At 65.8% G+C, this 18,731-nt stretch overlaps 1 protein-coding gene across 8 annotated transcripts; it reads left to right on the plus strand.

The window, feature by feature from the left end:
• Positions 1-3,731: 3,731 nt before the first annotated feature.
• KCNQ4 (potassium voltage-gated channel subfamily Q member 4) lies at positions 3,732-17,335 on the plus strand. Of its 8 annotated transcripts, none has more exons than XM_085208751.1 (15): positions 3,732-4,090; positions 10,428-10,518; positions 11,011-11,137; positions 11,228-11,403; positions 11,493-11,618; positions 11,674-11,811; positions 11,951-12,046; positions 12,182-12,270; positions 12,789-12,947; positions 13,408-13,452; positions 14,779-14,996; positions 15,079-15,181; positions 15,343-15,474; positions 15,640-15,775; positions 15,861-17,335. In XM_085208751.1, exons 1-15 carry the CDS (start codon positions 3,846-3,848, stop codon positions 16,074-16,076), a joined length of 2,097 nt encoding a protein of 698 aa, XP_085064877.1. In that variant the 5' UTR covers positions 3,732-3,845; the 3' UTR covers positions 16,077-17,335. The 8 variants fall into 8 exon arrangements, with proteins under 8 accessions (XP_085064877.1, XP_085064878.1, XP_085064879.1 ...); XM_085208752.1 differs by having other exon boundaries at positions 3,733-4,090; positions 11,701-11,811; XM_085208744.1 differs by lacking the exon at positions 3,732-4,090 and adding an exon at positions 9,620-10,251.
• The last annotated feature ends 1,396 nt before the right edge of the window (positions 17,336-18,731 follow it).

Below are 18,731 nucleotides of genomic sequence, written 5' to 3' on the forward strand. Positions count from 1 at the left end.
CAGCGAGGAGCAGCGAGGAGCGCAGTGCCGCAGGGATGCTGGCAGCAGCCAGGCTGAGCTCTTGGCTGGAGCTCGGGTGAGGTTTCGCAGCTCATAATCTTTGTGTCCGGCATCAGGCAGCGTGACATACTTGGCGCTGTGTCCCGGAGGGGCTCCGTGGTGTTGGCAGAGCACGACGGACGGCGGCAGCGCCGGCAGCTCCGCTTTTCTGCTGCTGGAAGCGCTGGGTTTGCCGTGGGTTCGGCGGTGCGAGAGCCGGGAAACCGCTGCTGGGAGGAGGGAGAACCGCAGGGAAGATGGAGAAGTGCGGGGTGAGAGCGCCGTGCGGGGAGAGCGGCCGCGAGAGGGCAGCCATGGGCGGCTGCGGTTCGGTTGTGCGCTGGGAGCCCCCGGCTCAGAGCCCACAGCAGAGCCGGCGCGGGGGGCTGACCGCTGACCGCTGCCCTGCGTCGGGAGCTGCACGTCGGGCTCTGCAAAGGAAGGATCTTCCCCCCGAAGCAGCGGTGTGTGATGCGTTTGCGGGAGAGTTTTAAATGTGAATGGGGGGGAAAAAAAGAGGAAAGGGCCTCCGATGTCCTTCTGGATGGACAGAAAGTGGGGGTGAGGTGGTGTGGCTGAAAGGAGGTGGTTTCTGTGGGAGCCCCGAGGGGTGGTGCTGAGGATGCTGAGGATGCTCCCCACGCAGCATCGTCCCCAGGGCTGCCTGAAGTCAGAGCTCTGCCAGCAGCGTGAGAGCTCTGCTCTGTGCAGGTGACACCGGAGCTGGCAGTGTTCACACTGAGCTCATAACGGAGATAAGGCATCTGCGCTCCCAGAGGAGTCCCTCACTGCCTCCAGCAGCAGAGCTGTTATGAAGATAGCTGAAATCGTTCGGCTGTCACAGGTACTGTAAACCCCAGGCGTTAATAAGAGCCAGATCTCCCATATAAGGCTGCGTGTGCTGCTCCGATCCCTTTGGTCCCCACTCTTGGAGAAATGGTTTGGGACCCATTTCAGTGGCTGCCTTCTTAACCTGGGGCTCTGCCCCACTCCTGGAGCTGGCAGGGCAGACCCTGGGCACGCTGCTGGGCAGCACACACAGCACACAGCACAACGCAGCCGGCAGCCTCAGCTTTGGGTCTGAGCACAGTGCAGCATCCCCGTCTGCCCCGCTCACTGCTTCCCTCCCCGGGAGCAATTTCTGTGTCTCCTCGTTGGGATGAGCTCAGCACAGCCGCGGTGCGGGTGACAACGGGCAGCTGATGCTGGAGAAAGCTGCACTGTGCTGCTGACGGCTGCTCTGCCCCGGGGTGCACATCTCAGGCTGCCCTGCCCGAGGAAAACACAGCCGTGAAGGTCACAGTGCTGCCGGGGACCCCGGGCACGATGGAGAAGTGCTCGGTGACATTGCCCCAATGGGGACCAGCCACCACGGTGGGAAATGGGCTCCATGGGAGCACGGCTGATGTGGCTGTAGGCCTTTCTGAGGTGCTCGTGCTCAGCTCTTCCCTTCTGAGCACCACAAGCAGTCCAGCTCTGGGGAACCTCAGCCAGGGGCTCTGCAGGACCTCGTGCTGCAGCACACAGCGCTGAGGCTGCGCTGGGCAGAAGCAGAGACCACGCAGGCGCAGCAGCTCAGGGTCAGCCCTCAGCCTCCCGTTTGCTGGAGCGCAGCAGCTCCAGGCTGGGTGCTGACTGCCCTGGGCCGAGGCCAAGCCTCACGCAGACGCAGGTGCTGCACGGCTCCTGCAGCTGCCAGCAGTCTGCCCTCACCTCCCCGCTCCCAGCACAGGATCCCTCGCACCATGGGGCTGCTCACATCCCTCCTCCACGATATCAGCCCCAGGATCTCCCAGCACCCCCATCCAGGGCACCAACCCGGGGCTTTGCTCTGCCCCATCGCAGCCCCCCATCCCGCAGTGCCCCCGTCCCACCTGCCCCCCCCCCCCCCCCGGCCAGCAGTTCTACAGCTGCATACCAGGGCTGCAAAACTTACTGGAAATCCTGTAGATGCAAATCCTGGCCTCCCATCCGTGCCAGGAATTTGAGCTGCAATCCCAAGAGGGCAGCAGGCTCCAGGCACGCATGAAGCCTCCCCTCTCTCGTTGCCCAGCATCGGAAATGCTCTTTAAGGCCAGACTGGAGGAGGCACTGCTCACAGCCGCCTGCTGGCTTCCCCAGCCCCATTTCTGGGGATGGGCCGTGCCCACTGATTGCAGCTGACTCTGTCTGCAGCTCCAGCAGTGGCAGAGATGCCCGCTGTGTGCGTGTGCAGTTCGGCCCTCGGGCACAGCTGCACCTGCAGTGCTGTGCAGCAGTGGAGGATTGCAGCACTGGAGCAGCCCGGGTGCGATTTGCAGAAGCGAAACTCTCGCGATGGAAGCCTCAGGGAGGGCAGTGCTGGGCCGTGGCGCTGCTCCGTCCCTCTAATTTATTAGCAGCTCGCAGCGCCCAACAAACAAGTTGGAGAAGTGACGTCTGTGGTTAAAAAATAAATCAGTGGCTCTTCTTTGCTTCCAAACTGAGCTCTCCCAATGCTTCCCCAGCAAGAGCGGGACGTCGGCCGGGCAGCCCATCCAGGCACGGAGCAGCAGCATGAAGCAATTCCCACCTCCTGTGAATAAATGCAACGGTTCCCACTCCCCAGAGCCCTCCCTCGAGGGACCCCGCACCCCATCTGAGTCCTTTGGGGTCACCTTAGCTCTGCCCCTGCGCAGCCCCGAGGCTTCGATCTGTCCCAGGTGAAACCCAACCCTGCAAAGCGCAGCTCGGCGCTGCACGAAGGCAGCAGTGAAGGTCAAGGAGCTCCCACAGCACTGAGGGGTGCAGGGTCCTATTGGGGAGCACCGGGGGGGCTGCAGGGATGCGGAGGGTGCTGGTTTGGGTTTGCACGATTTCAACCTCTGTGGACACAGCTCTCATTGCTGTGCTGGGGGTTGTGTTGGCAGAATGGCTCCTGGGGGGTGGGAAGCGTTGGCCGGGACCATTTCCCCCCGTGCCCAAATCAACCTAAGTGTCTATTTATTGTGTGTGCACTTCCCTACACCTCCCAAATACCGCAGTGCTCACACGGGCACACGCCGGTGCCAGGATCTCCAACCACGTTAAATAATTCACCGCCCCGCGCCGTAACCGCTCTGCTCTGCAGGAGCTCGGGGCGCGCTGTGGGGCGGGGGAAACGGCCTCTGCGGGGCGCGGGTCCGGCTGGGAGCGGGGCAGAGCGGTGGGGGAGCGAAGTGCGGGGGGTGTCGGCGGATCCGGAGCGCAGGAAGGGACGGATGTGCGTGATTGAACCGCTCCGTGCAGAGCGGCTCCGAAGGGCGTCGGGTACCGCAGGGTTGTGATGCTCGCTGCCGGGATGCTCCGTACCCGCAGCTTTGGGATGCTGCTCCCGGGATGTTCCGCGCTCGGCTGTCAGGGATGCGCGTTGCAGGACGCTCCGCACCCGCACTTTGAGGTGCTCGCTGCCGGGATGCTCGCCGCTCCACCGCCCGCGACGCTCCGCAGCGTGGGACGGCCGCTCCGGGACGTTCCCCACCCCCGGACCGCGCGCTCCCTGCCCGACGCGGGGTCAGCAGGAGCCCTCGGAGCAGCGTCAGCCCGCGGGGATCCCCCTACTCTCCGCCCCGGTCGGGGCCGCGCCCCCCGCGGGCGCCCATCGCGGCGGTGCCGGGGGCGGGGGCCAGGTGCTGCGGGGCGGGCCGAGGGGAGCGGCGGGGGAGGGCCCGCAGGGGCGGCTAAAGGCAGGTGGCGGCGGGCAGCGGCCGCGGGAGGGCGGGACGGGACGGGACGGACGGGCCGAGCGCTCCGCAGCGCGGGGCCATGCGGCGGGAGGCGGCGGGGCGGTGAGCGGGGCGGCGCGCGCCATGGCCGGGGCGGCGCGGAGCGGCGGGGGGCGGCGGGGGGCAGCGCTGACGGCGGTGCGCAGCGAGGACGGGACCCCCCCTCCCAGCGCTCCCCTCAACCGTCGGGGGGGACCGACGGCTCCGCGCCCCGCGGCCGCCTCCCGCCCCGCCGGGACCGCGCGCAGCTGCCGCCGCCGCCTGCAGAACTGCCTCTACAACGTGCTGGAGCGGCCCCGCGGGTGGGCCTTCGTGTACCACGCCTTCATGTGAGTGCCGGCCGTGCGGGACCCCCTTCGCTCCCGGGGCGGGGGGCGGCGATGCTTTTACCGAAGTTTTCCCGGCGGTCGGGGGTCGGGAGGGTCCGTGCGGAGCGGGGCTGAGCTCCGGGAGCTCCTCCGAACGCCCGTCGGTCACCGTCCCGCTCCGGCCCCGTCCCGTCCCGGGTTCCCGGCGCGGAGGGAGACCCAAAGATGAGAGGAGGGGACTCTGGAGGGGTCGGGGTAGGACTGGGGGTGGGGGGCAGCGGGGGAAGCACGGCGCGAGTCCCCGCCTCGCGTCCCCGAGCTGGGGACGGCGGCTTTGGGTACCGCCGTGGGGCTGCGATGCCCGGGGCTGCGCGTGAAGGATGGCAGCGGGCACGGAAGCCCGGCGCATTACGAGCCCGGCGTTACGGCATCGCCCTGCAGACGGGGATGCTCCGGGCTCACGTCCGCTCCCCGCCGCGCGTCGGGCCGCTCCGGCAAAGCCGAGCCGTGCGTGCGCCGATTGTGCCGGGGGTCCGCAACGCAACGGGCGGCTGCGGTGGCGCGACGGGGTGATGCGGGGAGATGCTGCCGCTCCTGCCCGGCCGTGCCGTGAGAAAGGCGGCCGCTTTGGAAAGTGGGTCTCGCCGAAGTGCGCGCACGGAGCCGTCCGGGCGGCCCGTCACCTGATCGCCGCGCACCTGAGCTCCCCGGGGAGCGGTGCTGCTCCTCACACCCCCGCGCTGTGCATCGGAAATAATACCTGCGCTGCAAACGCTGCCCTCGAAAGAGCTGTAATTAAGGATGGCAGCTGAAACCCCATGGAAAGAGAGGTGGGGGGGTCGGGCTTTTGGGTGCTCGCCGGGCTTTGGCAGAGGGATCCTCCTCGGTGTGTTTTCCGCAGAAACAACCACGCAGCACTGGATGTGAGGTGCACGTTGGGTCGGTGGTACTGTGGGGCTCCCGTGGGTTTATCTGCTGGGGCTGTGCGTGGCTCCAAGCGGCCCCATCCCTGCCAGCCCACGGCCACGACCCGGCCCTCCCTTTGCGCTCTGTGGGGCTCAAGTTGGATGGAGCCTTTCTGGGAGCGGAGCTCAGCTCGCAGCTCTGCCCCGTTTCCCTCTCCCTCAGATGGAGATGAGGCTTTCAATGGGCACTGACGTTTGCAGGAGTGAGCCCTGTGTGTCCGAGTGCTGGGCTGTGAACGAGGAGGGCTCAAACCCGTATCCTTGGGGACATCGGGGCACAGCGGTGCTGCAGTCCACGGATCCATCCCAGAATGATGGCAGCTCCCCACAGCCCGGCTCTGACACCAAGATGTGCTAACACAGAAATCCTGCTGCGAAGCAAAGCGCTTCACCCACCCCTCCCCCCCCCCCGAGCGGTTCAGCAGGGCTGAGCTGAGACCCCTTATTGGAGAAGTTCGTCTTTTTCTGCTGCCAAACTGATCCCAAATAGCTCCATCTGAGCCGGTGTTGGTGCACATCGCAGGGGGGATTTGTCACCGCCCCATCTCTGCAGCCGCAGCCCTGCCTGCAGTGGGGCCGCTCCCATCCCTCCGTCCCCTGGCTTTGGGGCCGTGCTGTGCCGGGGCTCCTGGTGCAGCTCTATCAGAGCTTCTGGCCCCGGAGCTTACAGAGAAAATCTGGGAGCGTGACTGGAGCCTTAACCTAAAGCTTTACAGTCAGAGGCAAATGCAGACTTCCTTTTTCAGCCTCCTCTTTGTGCGTGCAGCGCTGCATCAGGGGCAGCACGCAGAGCTCAGGACAGGGAGCGGCGCTCCGGGTGCTGCTGCTCCGTGGGGACGGGGAACTTTGGGGGCAGCAGCAGCGATCGCGGTGCTGGGCATGGCACTGGGGGCACCTGCTGGGACAGCACGGTGCAGGCGCTGCTGGTGGGGATGGCAGCAGGACGAGCGGTTTCCCTGCGATGCCGGGGATTGCCGCTGCGCTCAGAGCCTTTGGCCGCTCAGCTCGACGCCGAGCACGTGGCAGAGCGCAGCAATCCCGGCTGGGGCCGCAGCCCTGGGGCCGTGCAGGGAAATTGCTTCATCCCCCGCTCGGCGCTGCCTGCCTCGCTCAGAGCTTCTCCCAGATCAGCTCCGAGGTTTAACGCGGCGCTCATCCCCAACCGCGGGCGTCTCACGTGGGGCTTCAGCAGGAGGAACGCTTTCCCATCCCGACCCCCGCATTCAGGCGGTGGCAAGGAGGTGGGTGCCGAGGCCGGGGGGAGGCTGTGCCCCCCAGTGGGGCCGTCCCCGGGCTGTGCTCACCTTGCCCGGCTGTGAAATGGGAGCTGTTTTGGGGCAGTGCCCGCACGGAGCCGCCGGCGCAGCAGTTCCTGAACCCGACGCGCTGTCGCTGGGGCGTAAAATTAAGCGACGATGGCGCAACATGAAACTCTGCATTGATTGCCTTTTCTTTTTTTTTTTCTCTCCCCTAATTTCCCCTTTTGCTGCCGCCTTCAGCACGGGTTTGGGCCCCAGTGACATTCATGTCCCCGTGCCCCAAAGGTCCCCAGCAAAGCCCTCCATGCTGGGGTGTGCAGCCATCCGTGGGGCGCGTGGCCGCTCCGTGCGAAGCATCCGCAGCGACCAGCTGGGGTGAGGTGTGGGGCTCAGCCATGGGGTGACCAAAGCTGCCGGGGCTGCGGGCTCCCACCCCACTGGTGGGCACTGATGGGGCAGAGCTCAGCCACGGAGCCCCGTGTGCCGCTGGGGAGCGGTGGCTGCGTCCCCCGTCCCATTGCAGCCCGTGGCAGCCGTGCCATGGTTACGCTGCAAACAGCGCAGTTATTTATATCCCGGGGCGGACAGGCCGCCTGCCCGGCTCTCCTGGAAGGCTGCGGGGTGGATTTATAGGACATGCTGTTTATACAGCCCGGGCTGAGCTGACGGGGCCGTGCGGAGCAGCGAAGCACCGACCCCATCCCCATCCCCCCTGGTGCCGCCGGGTGGGTTTGTCCCACACTGACCCCTTCCCCACAAGTGTGGGTCAGCCCATGTGGGGCTGCGTGCCCACCCGTCCCCACTCTGAGCTGTTGGCACCGTGTGCTGTTTTCCTGCCGGCTCCGGGGGCCGTAGCAGAGCTGTTTGCCTCCTCGTCCAGGGGTCCCCCCCAACCCACACTGCCCTTTGCCAACCAGGGCTGCCCCAGCGCCGCTTTCCCCGACCTCAGCATCTTTCCCAGCTCAGCTGCTCCATCCCCTCCCGTGCAGCCGGCAGCATATGGCCGAGGCCTCTCTAATGAAGATTAATGCGAGGAGATTCGCCTTCTCCAAGCAGGGCCCCCCCCGATGGGTTTTAATTAATATCTGGGGGCACGGAGGGAGAAGTGCTCCCGCAGGCAGGCACTGTGCCTGCAGGCTGTGAGCTGCCCTGCAAGCTCTGTGTCACTGCAACGCCGTTCAGTGCTGCTGCAGTGTCTCCTCCACCCGGGGCCGTGGGGAGCCCCTTCCTTCCCGGCCCCCCCCCCGCAGCTGGCCGTGCCCTAAGCTGCTTAGGAGCTGCCGGGATGGGGTGTTTGCGTGGCTTTGTGAGTTAATTCCCAGCAGGTGATGCATTCCCAGCAAGTTGTTTCCCAGCCGGACCGCTGGGACTCACATGACTGCGTCCTACACCAGGGCTGGGGGGGCTGCCACCCCTAAACAGCCTTCCCCAGGCAGAATGTTTTTTGCTGAGGGCTCTGGATGTATTGCTGGGTATCAGGTGTCTCCCAGCATCCCTCCCTGGGGCCGGGCTGCAGGCATCCCTCGCCTGCGTGGTCCCATTGCTGCTAGGAATTGTGCTCAGGGAAGAAGGGACCCCCCATCTCTGCACCCCAGGTTGGGTGAGGAGCACCAGCCTTTGCAGCCAGGGTGATTTCTGCATTCTCTTCTGCTTTGTGCTTCGCTGCCTGTGTAATTGCCGGCTAAATCCCGCTTGGATAATCCTTCTTGCTGATGGTGCACGAAGGCGCTGCCCTGGGCCGCTCCTCCAGACCTTGTTTTGCTCCTGGGGCTCAGCGGGGAGCGGTGCTGCTGTGTTAAGGGTTGGCACAGCGCTGAGGTGGGCACAGAGGGATGAGCACTGGGGGGGCAGAGCTGCTGCAGCACAGCACAGCACAGCACAGCACGGCACAGCATGGCATGGCACAGCACAGCACAGCACAGCATGGCATGGCACAGCACAGCACAGCACAGCATGGCATGGCACAGCACAGCACAGCACGGCACGGCACAGCACAGCACAGCACAGCACAGCACAGCACGGCACGGCACAGCACAGCACAGCACGGCACAGCACAGCACAGCAAGGCACGGCACGGCACAGCACAGCACAGCACAGCACGGCACAGCACAGCACAGCACAGCACGGCACGGCACAGCACAGCACAGCACAGCACGGCACAGCACGGCACAGCACAGCACGGCACAGCACAGCACGGCACAGCACAGCACAGCACAGCACAGCACGGCACAGCACAGCACGGCATGGCACAGCACAGCACGGCACAGCACAGCACGGCACAGCACAGCACGGCACAGCACAGCACGGCACAGCACAGCATAGCACAGCACAGCACAGCACAGCACAGCACAGCACGGCACAGCACAGCATGGCACAGCACAGCACAGCACAGCACAGCATGGCACAGCACAGCACAGCACAGCACAGCACAGCATGGCACAGCACAGCACAGCACAGCACGGCACAGCACAGCACAGCATGGCACAGCACAGCACAGCACAGCACAGCATGGCACAGCACAGCACAGCACGGCACAGCACAGCATGGCACAGCACAGCACAGCACAGCACAGCACGGCACAGCACAGCACAGCAAGGCACAGCACAGCACGGCACAGCACAGCACAGCATGGCACAGCACGGCACAGCACAGCACAGCACAGCACAGCACAGCATGGCACAGCACAGCACAGCAAGGCACAGCACAGCACAGCACAGCACAGCACAGCATGGCACAGCACAGCACAGCACAGCACAGCACAGCACGGCACAGCACAGCACGGCACAGCACAGCATGGCACGGCACAGCGCAGCACAGCGCAGCACAGCACAGCACAGCACGGCACAGCACAGCACAGCACAGCACAGCACAGCATGGCACAGCACAGCATGGCACGGCACAGCGCAGCACAGCACAACACAGCACGGCACAGCACGGCACAGCATGGCACAGCACAGCACAGCACAGCACGGCACAGCACAGCACGGCACAGCACAGCACGGCACAGCCCACTCCTTGCTCAGCTCTGACCCTTCCATCCCCTCCAGCATCCCCCTCCCCAGCATCCCTGCATCCCAAACCAGCTCCCGCTCCTTCCTGCACTCACACCACACCACACCACACAGCACTGCACTGCACTGCACACAGCAGCCCTCGGTGACCCCCACCCAGCGCTCTGTGCTGAGCCCCCTCCCACATCCCCACGGTTGCAGTGCCCACCCCGGGGCCGTGGTGCCCCACGCTGTCACACAGATCGGCTCTGGCCCTTCGTACATCACGTGGCACAGTGGCACCAACCCTCTGCTTTCCATTTTTAGAACCGCTGGATCAGGGGAAAAAAAATGTATTTTTGGAGAGTTTCGTTTGCTTCAGCTCCAGGATCTATTTTTTTCCCCTCCCTTATTTTAAATGGGCCAAAGCCCCTTTTGCCTTCAGCCGCCTCTCAGGGCCATGGCCTCAGGGCAGCTCCCCATCCACCACCCCGGGCTCTGTCCCCCCCATGTCCCCATGGTGGCAGTGGGACAGCAGATGTGCCAGTCCCGCTCTGCAGCAGCACAGCCCGCCGTGCTGTGGGGCCTCGGGCTCCCTGCCTGCCTTTCATTAGCAGCAGTTTTGCCGGGGGAAAGGCTGCAGGGCTGCGGCACAGCCTGGCATTGAGCCTCCTCCTCCTCCTCTCTTCCTCCTCCTCCTCTCCTCTCTTCCTCCTCCTCCTCCTCCAAGTGCTGTCAGGTGACCTGGGGACACATCCCCATCCCAGGCAATGGGATCATTGGGCACAGCTGCCCCGTGGCACATGGAGGATTTCGTTCTTGTGCTTCCGTGGCTCCAGGGGCTGTGGGGTCTCCCCGGAGCCTTCCCGGTGCTACACACCCTCGGCCTCCCTCGTAGCAGAGCTGCTCCCACCTCTGAGCATCCCCAAGTTCCTGTGCTGGGGCCGGGAGCTGAAAGCAGCACTCAGGTGGGGCCCCATGAGAACTCACAATTAATCCTGAAGCAATTCCTACATATTTGGGTGAGGGCAGAAGGTGGGCACTGGGGGCTGGAGCTGTGGGTCAGGGTCAGCCCTGTGCCACCCCCTATAGTCAGTGGGGGAGTCAGTGCCTCCAACCCCAACCCTGCATGCTCTGCTTCCAGATTCCTACTTGTCTTCAGCTGTCTGGTGCTCTCCGTTTTCTCCACCATCCAGGAGCACCAGAAGTTGGCCAACCAGTGCCTCTTCATCCTGGTAAGTGGGGGGGCACTCAGGGTCCCCCTCCCCACACCGCACCCACTGTCACCCCATTGCCCTTCCCATTCCCTCAGCCTTTCTTCACCCCTCTGGTGAGCATCTTGGGGGGGGGGAGGGGCTCAGACCGCTGGCTGAAGCAGGGCGGGGGGGGGGGGGGTTAAGAAAAGGCCGACTTTTCCCCCAAACTGTCAGAAAGGGCTGACGCCGGAGTTCTCCCGAGTGACGGAGACTAAATCGGGAAGGTCCTTGTGACTTTCCCGCAAGTAAGCAGAACGGGGCCGGTTGGGGCGCGCGGCCGGAGGACAATGCTGACGGAGGAGGAACAGAACCCGGCTCTGCTCGGTGCCGGCAGGAGGAGGAGCGCAGGAGCCGCCGCGCCGGGGATGTCCCGGGAGGGACGCAGCGCTCCCCACGCACCGCCGTTCAATTCGCCCCATCCCAAAGCGCCCAACCCACACCGCCCGCCTCGTGTTGTGCTTTTCCCCGCAGGAGTTTGTCATGATCGTGGTGTTCGGGATGGAGTACGTCGTCCGTGTCTGGGCGGCCGGCTGCTGCTGCCGCTACCGGGGCTGGCGGGGCCGCCTGCGCTTCGCCCGAAAACCTTTCTGTGTGATAGGTAGCGCCGGGGGGACGTGGGGACGGGGGGACCTGGGGTTGGGGGCTGCCTCACCGGTGCTCCCCCTCACTGCCCCCCATCTCCCTCCAGATTTCATCGTCTTCATCGCCTCCGTGGCCGTCATCGCGGCCGGCACGCAGGGCAACATCTTCGCCACCTCCGCGCTGCGCAGCATGCGCTTCCTGCAGATCCTGCGCATGGTGCGCATGGACCGCCGCGGCGGCACCTGGAAGCTGCTGGGCTCCGTGGTTTACGCGCACAGCAAGGTGGGGGGCGGCCCCCCCTTAAGCCCCCGCCCCGTGCCCACCCCTCCACCCCCCCGCCATCCGGCCCCGCTGACCCCCGCTGCCCGCAGGAGCTGATCACCGCGTGGTACATCGGCTTCCTGGTGCTCATCTTCGCCTCCTTCCTCGTCTACCTGGCCGAGAAGGACACCAATGGGGAGTTCGCCACCTACGCCGATTCGCTGTGGTGGGGCACGGTAAGCTCAGCGGTGGGAGGGTGGGAGGGGGCCGTGGGGGGGGAGCTCCCTGCAGGGCCCCCCGTGTTCTCTCCCCGCGCAGGTGACGCTGACCACCATTGGTTACGGGGACAAAACGCCGCAGACGTGGCTGGGACGGATGCTGGCAGCCGGATTTGCTCTGCTCGGCATCTCCTTCTTTGCGCTGCCTGCAGTGAGTGTGGCCGGGGCTGGGGGGCCGGAGGGGTCCCCGCTCTCCGTGTCCCATTGCAGGGCAGGAATTTGGGAGAAAGGGGCCAAATCCACCCCTGTGGAGGTGACCCCCGTGTGCCCCATCCTCCTCCCATCTCCAGGGTATCCTGGGCTCTGGTTTCGCCCTCAAGGTGCAGGAGCAGCACCGGCAAAAGCACTTTGAGAAGAGGAGGACCCCAGCAGCAAACCTGATCCAGGTGCCCCATCTGCACCCATGTCCTCCTGCAGTGCCACCGTCCTTCCATGACCCGTGGCTGGATCCTGACCTGGGGGCTGGGGGGGTAGGGGGGCTCGGGGGCTCAGGCTGACCCACGGGCTACTTCCCCCTGCAGGCAGCTTGGAGGCTGTACTCCACAGATGCCAGCCGGGGGTACCTGACGGCCACGTGGTGCCACTACGACAGCCTGCTGCCCTCCTTCAGGTAGGGGAGGGGGCACGGGGGGCTCACCGGGGGTCCCTGCAGATGACACGTGGGCACACAGAGCCGCAGCCTGCAGGCTGCCCGGTGCCCCCTCCCCACTCACAGCACCCACCTCACCGCCACCTCTCACCCACCATCACTTCCTGGGGGAGGAGCGGTGCTGACAGTCACAGCTCGCACCGCGAAGCGCGCACCTCACGGCGCTCAGCCCTCTGCCCTCCTCCGCCTCCAGTGGACGGACGGTTCTGTTCCACCTTTTTGCTTTTCCGAAGGCGGAGATTTCTTACCGGCTGTCCTCGCGGAGCTCTGTGCCCCGCAGCGGGTCTCGGTCCCGCTGCACCGGGAGCTGTGGAGTAGCTGGATTTAGGACGCCAGCTCCCGCTCTGCTTTTGCTTCTTGTTTGGCTCCGTTTTGGCGCTTGGTTCCGGACCCGGCTCCGCTCCGCCTTGGTTTTGCTCATCTCGTTTCTTTTGGGAAGTTTTAATTTCTCCATGTTTTTATTTAACCCCCAACCTCAGAGAGCTGCTCCTAATGTTTGAGCACTTGCACCGAGCCCGCAACGGAGGATTTAGGAATTCAGAGGTGAAAAAATGGCCTGACGGAGCCCCGCCGCCGTATCAGCCCTTCTTCACCTCTGGCCAGAAAAGCCCCATCCCCGCCGCGTGTGCCGGGGACAGGTAGGGAGCAGCCGGCTCTGCCCCTGTGTGTGTGTGTCTGCGCGTGGTGCCGCCGCCAGCAGCAGAGCAGCCGCCCCGGGATGCTGCGTGGGGGGACCCAGCGTGGTCCCCGACTCCAGGGGCTGAAGGGCACCCGGTGTTCCCACCCGGGACAGGGCAGCGGCTCTTTGGGTCAGGGTCAGTCGGGGCCGACGGCTCCGCTCTGCCTCCCCGCGGTGCCGGAGCTGCGGCTCTGGGAAGTCCGGTGCGGCACAGGGATGTGCTGAGCTGTGATGCTGCCCCACTGCAGGGCTGCGGGCACAGCCAGGTGAGTACGGGCCGGGGGCTCCCGGTCCCATCCCCGGCTTCTCCGCGAGCATCACCTCTCATAACATCTCATCTTCTCTCTCTCCCCTCCCCTCTACTGCTCACCTTCCGCTCTCCATCCCCCCACACCTTCCCTGCCCCACTCACCCCGAAGCTGGAAGGAGGAGGACGTGCAGCCCCACAAGTGCTTGAGCCTCAGGTAACGTTCGCCCCAAAATGTGGCCGTGGTTTGGCCGCCCGCCTCGCTCTGTGCCATCCTCCCACGGGGACACCGGCACCATTCCCCGTGTCCCTGCTGTGCACCCACACAGAGCTCTGCCACCGGGACCGACAGCCATCAGTGTTTATGCAGGACCTACACAAACGTGCTCACACTTCTCACCTCCGCAGCGGGGAGGAGGTGCCTGGGGGCTCTGTGCCCTCACATGGGGGTCACATGTGGGGCTCGGCTCAGCTCACTGATGCTCTCTTTCTCTGTGTCCCTGCCCTGCCCCCAGCCAGGCGGGTGGTGGGAAGCGGAGGCTCTTGAGAACATGGGCCACGTGGAGACGGAGGTACCGCGGCCCAGGAGCTGCCGGGTGCATGGGGAGCCTGCTGGGCAGGGGATGGGGCAGAGGGATGGGGGGGGAGGGGGCTGGGGGCTGTGATGCAGCACTGGGGGCTGTGCATGGCTTGGGCTGGGAGCCGGCTTGGGCACATTGGGCTGTGCCTCAGTTTCTCCCTGTGCAGCGTGGGTGAGCCTGGTTGTGCCGTGTCTGACAGCAGCAAACTGAGGGTAACCCCATGGCGGTGTGGCCAACAGCCTGCCCCCCACTCCGCCCTCCCCTTGGGGAAGGAATTTCCCCATCCTGTGTGTGCTGCCAGCCCAGACCCGACTCCTGGCCAGGGAAATCCGTGGAGCTCTCCCTCCGACTGGTTTTGTGGCATCCCCTGCACAGCAGCAGGGGTCTCCTTGCACTGCGCTGTGTGCTGTGTCCTGCACAGCTCTGACTCCCTCTGCTCTTGGGTCCCATTCTGCTTGGCCTCCTCTCATGTCCCCAGCGTGTGCCTGCAGTCCCCCATCACCCCAGAGGCAGCATCGGGTGGTGTTTTTGTGTCGGTCCTACATAAATGATGTCTTCTGTTCCCCCCCAACCTCCCCCAGAACGGTTGGTTTCGGGAGCAGAGTTTGCAGCGGGGCTGCAGGAGCAGAGCAGAATGGTGGTGCAGCCTGCAGGAGGAGAAGGAGGAGGATGGCAGGGCCCGGCCAGCCCCACGTGTCAGCAGGAATGGGGCTGCTCCATGCACTGCTCTGCTGCGTGTCCCCACCTGTCTGTCCCTCCACCGTCCGTCTGTCTCCTCTCTCTGTCTCAGAAAGAGCTGCATAGAGGCTGCTCTGCACGGGCATGCAGTGACGCCTGCTGCCAGCCTGAGCTCGAGCCCAGTTCACGTGCTGGAGGCTGCCCATCCCTTCCACCCCCCATCCCCATCCTTGCTCTCCGGGCACCCGCCAGGCACTCATTCTGCCCCCCACCCCCCCTCGCAGCACCAAGATGGGCATCAAGGAGCGCATCCGCCTGGGCTCCCCGCAGCGCCTGGGCAGCCGCGGCCGCCTGCACCTGGGCCCCCCCCTGCACCGCTCCCCCAGCACCGAGGCCGTCCCCGAAGCCCCCAGCCCCAGCAAGGTGCACAAGAGCTGGAGCTTCAACGACCGCACGCGCTTCCGCGCATCGCTGCGGCTCAAACCGCGGCTGCAACCTGAGGGTGAGCGCCGGGGGGGACACGGGGGGCCATGGGGGGGCTCAGAGTGGGGGCTGAGACCTCTGCCGCACCCCCACCCTTGCAGCAGAGTGCCCACCGGAGGACAACAGTGAGGAGAAGGGCTCCCACTGCGACCTGACCTTCGAGGACATCATGCCAGCAGTGAAGACCCTGATCCGTGCTGTGCGGTGAGCGCATCCCGCCCCGTGTCCCCGTGCACCGGGACACGCAGAGCCACGGGGGCCGGGTCCCCACCACGACCCCATAGCAACAAACAGACCCCCGGGTGCTGGCTGTTCTGCCCGCCCCACGCCTGCATCCATTCCCCCCCCTCCCCCCTCACCCACAGGATCCTCAAGTTCCTGGTGGCCAAGAGGAAGTTCAAGGAGACCCTGCGTCCCTACGACGTGAAGGACGTCATTGAGCAGTACTCAGCTGGGCACCTGGACATGCTGGGCAGGATCAAGAGCCTGCAGACACGGTGAGATGGCCCCAGGGGTGGGGGGAGACTCTGGGGTCCTGCACGTCCCCAGCTATGTGGGGCATATCCTGCCAGCCCCATGGCCATCAGTGAGGCCCCGTGCACCAGCCCCGTCCCCGTGACCCCAGTCCATTGGGAATGATGCGCCATGTCCCCTCCCTGCAGCGTGGACCAGATTGTGGGCAGGGGGGGCCCTGCTGCTGACAAGAAGATCCGGGAGAAGGGGGAGAAGGCAGTGCTGGATGCAGAGCTGGTGGATGAGCTGAGCATGATGGGCCGCGTGGTCAAGGTGGAGAGGCAGGTATGGAGGGGATGGCCATGTGTCAGCATGTCACCGTGTCACCGTGTCACCGTCCCATGGCGACCCGCTCATCCCGTGCCCACAGGTGCAGTCCATCGAGCACAAGCTGGACCTGCTGCTCGGCCTCTACTCGCAGTGCCTGCGCAAGGGCTCGGCCAACTCCTTCAGCCTGGCAGCCGTGCCGCTGCCCCGGGAGCCCGACATCACCTCGGATTATCACAGCCCTGTGGAGCACGAGGACGTGTCGGCGTCAGCCCAGACGCTGAGCATCTCCAGGTCGGGCAGCGCCAACATGGACTGAATGAATGGTGGGACGGGGCCGCAGGGATGGCTCCGGCCGTGGGGGCTGTGGGGACGTGGGACCCCCCGGCCCCACTGAGCTGCGTCCCCCTCTGCATTACTTGAACTCGGTGTCCTTGCGGGTGGGCAGCAGCTGCGCTCTGTGCTGAGCGCTGTGGTGGGGATGGGGGGAGCAGCAGTGCTGTGGTGGGTGCTCTCCATTGGGGTTGGGAGCCCCCAGCCCAGGGCGCGTATCCGCCTCCCTATGGGGGTCCTGCACGTCCCAGAGCCGCTCTGGGACCGGCACAGCTATGCAAGGCTCCAGCTCCGGAGCTGAGCCCTTGGGCACAACCCTACGGGGTCTTATCGGGGTGGGGGGGTTACCCCATCGCCCTCCTCTGCCAAGGTTCCCCCTGCTCACAGGGCTGCGGCTGCACCTCCAGAAGTGCAGCAGAACCTTCTGCCCCTGCATGCTCCCAGGGCAGTATCTATCTATATATGTAAGAGACAGATATGCAATAATATCTTAATATGCAACGCCCCCGGGAACAGCCACCCGGGGGACAAACGTAGGCAATAAGCACCTCCTGCCAGCACGCGGGGTGCGTCCTGCTCCGCAGGGGGCTCAGACCTCCCCCGAGGGTGGTCCCAAGGCTGTGGGGCCGGGCAGGAGGAGGGGGCGGTGGTCCACCAGGAGCATCCCTCCCTGCCCCCGCTGGAGGACTCCTTCCCTGCTTGTCCCTGGCCCCGTCCCTGGCCCCTGGGGGTGACTGCGGGTGGGGACAGCGTGGCGGTGGCGGTGCCCTTTGCACGCTGCTTGCACCAGGGCTGCTTTCCAGTCCCCCACCGCAGTAGTGCCAAAATTTGTTGGTACCCCTCGGGGGGGGGGGCTCGTGGGACCCCCTTTTGCCTTCGAATCGTGGGGATCTCAACCCCACTCTGCTGCTGCTCCCAGCAGGGCTGTGCCCGGGGATGCCCCCAGCCCCTCCTTTCCCTCCGTAGTGCATGTGAACAGCATGGGCTGTGCTCGCAGCCCCCCCAGGCTGTGCCGTGGGGCCGGGGATGCCCAGGGGGTGACGCACAGCCACGTCGTGGGTACCCGGCCCTGGAGCGAGGGTGCATGTGACAGCTTCCCCCCAGCCCCGCTCAGTCCTTAACCCGTAGGGCTCCTCCCCGGGGCTGGCTGGGCCCCTCAGTCCCTCTTTTTTCCCCCCAGCCGCCCGTAGTTACCTCACTTTATTAACTTATTAACTTATTTCTTTCATTAAACTTTGAAGTAGACGCCGCCTGCCCACCTGGTTTCTGCCCCCGCTCACCCGAGAGGTGGCACTCCAGCCCCACCGCAGCACCCGGCGCCCATCCCCCGCCCCCTCCCAGCCACTGCCCCACCTCCCCCCTCGGGGCTGCGCTTTCCCGGGGGCTGTGGTGTCCCCAAATGGTGCGTCCCCAGACGGCCATGGCACTGCGATAGCCTCAGGAGTTTTCCGGAAGAGATGTGGGTGCGAGACCCCTCCTCACAGTGCTGCAGCCCCCCCAGGGGGGTGTCAGGACCCCTTGGGCACGCGTCCCCCCGCCCGCAGTGTCCCAGCACCGCCCATCTGCCGGGAGGAAGCCGGACTCTTGGCCGCTCCTTCGCCGCATTTCCGGCTGCGCCTTCGCCAACAGCCGGCCCCGCAACCGCCGCGCAGCGATGGAGCGAAACTGCAGCCCCTCTGCCGCTCCCCCCGCCCCCCGGAGCAGCCGGGCTGCGTCGGGACGGGGCCTTGGGGTGGCCCCGCTGAGCGCTCGGAGTGCGGAGTGCAATGCTGGGGAACCCCCACCTGCTGGCGGAGCAGCTCTGGCTGCGGTACCTCCGGGGCTGCTTTGAAGGGAGAGCCAGGTCGGGGCGAGCAGAAAAACCCCGTTCTGCTCTGCCGTGCTCCCGGCTGGCAGCAGCTCTTCTCGGAGCGGGGGGAGGGAGGTGGTCCGCGGTCACTCCTTGTGCCCTCAGTGGGGTCTGTGCATCACTGCGGGGGGCTCCGGCCGTTCAAAAGGCTGAGCCCCCGTGTGCCCCCGTTGCTCCAGGTTGCAGCCTCACCCACGCAGGGCGAAGAGCACAACTGTGCGATGCCGCCCTACAGCCGCGTGTGGCACAGACGGGGACGGGGCTGTGGCCCAGCGAATGTGTCCGTGCGTCCTGCCGGCCGCCAAGGGCACCTGCGGGAGGAGCGTGGGGCTGGGGGTGCTGCTGCCCCTATTGCTGGGGGGCGGCGGGGGGGGGCGGGGCAGGAGGATACAGAGCAGAAGAGGCGATGTGCCGCGTCCCTCTCGCGGTGGCTTTGCTCTGTCCCCGGAGGGTCTCGGAGAATTCGTGACTCACTCCGAATTCCTGTCCGTGTGCCTGCAGACAGCCGGGCTCCGGGCCGGACCCAGTTCCTTCCTGAAGCTCTCGGCGGCCCAAGGCCGCGTCTCAGGAAAAAGCTCTTCGAGGAGCACCGGGCTGCGCTGCCTGCGGAGGTGGGGGGGTGGGGGAGGTGCTCTTGTAGGACCCCCTTTGGGTGCCCGGAGCACCCCCGGGAGTCCCGCTGTCTCCGTCGGACACCGGGAGCTCCTTCGGGGAATCCCTCGGCAGCGCCGTGCCGCTCCTCGGGGCCAAACCTCCGCGGGAGGAACCGGAGCTCAGCAGGTGGGGGGGGGC

Source organism: Meleagris gallopavo, chromosome 25, assembly GCF_905368555.1.
Source record: "Meleagris gallopavo chromosome 25, MGAL_WU_HG_1.1, whole genome shotgun sequence".
Taxonomy (NCBI): Eukaryota; Metazoa; Chordata; class Aves; order Galliformes; family Phasianidae; genus Meleagris; species Meleagris gallopavo.

Bases quoted from the DNA above. Each gene is read 5' to 3' on its own strand.
- KCNQ4 (XM_085208744.1), top strand. From the start codon at position 9,635: ATGTATTTTTGGAGAGTTTCGTTTGCTTCAGCTCCAGGATCTATTTTT. The intron at 15,182-15,342 runs GTGAGCGCATCC...CCTCACCCACAG, and splicing joins ACCCTGATCCGTGCTGTGCG to GATCCTCAAGTTCCTGGTGG. The intron at 15,776-15,860 runs GTATGGAGGGGA...CCGTGCCCACAG, and splicing joins TGGTCAAGGTGGAGAGGCAG to GTGCAGTCCATCGAGCACAA.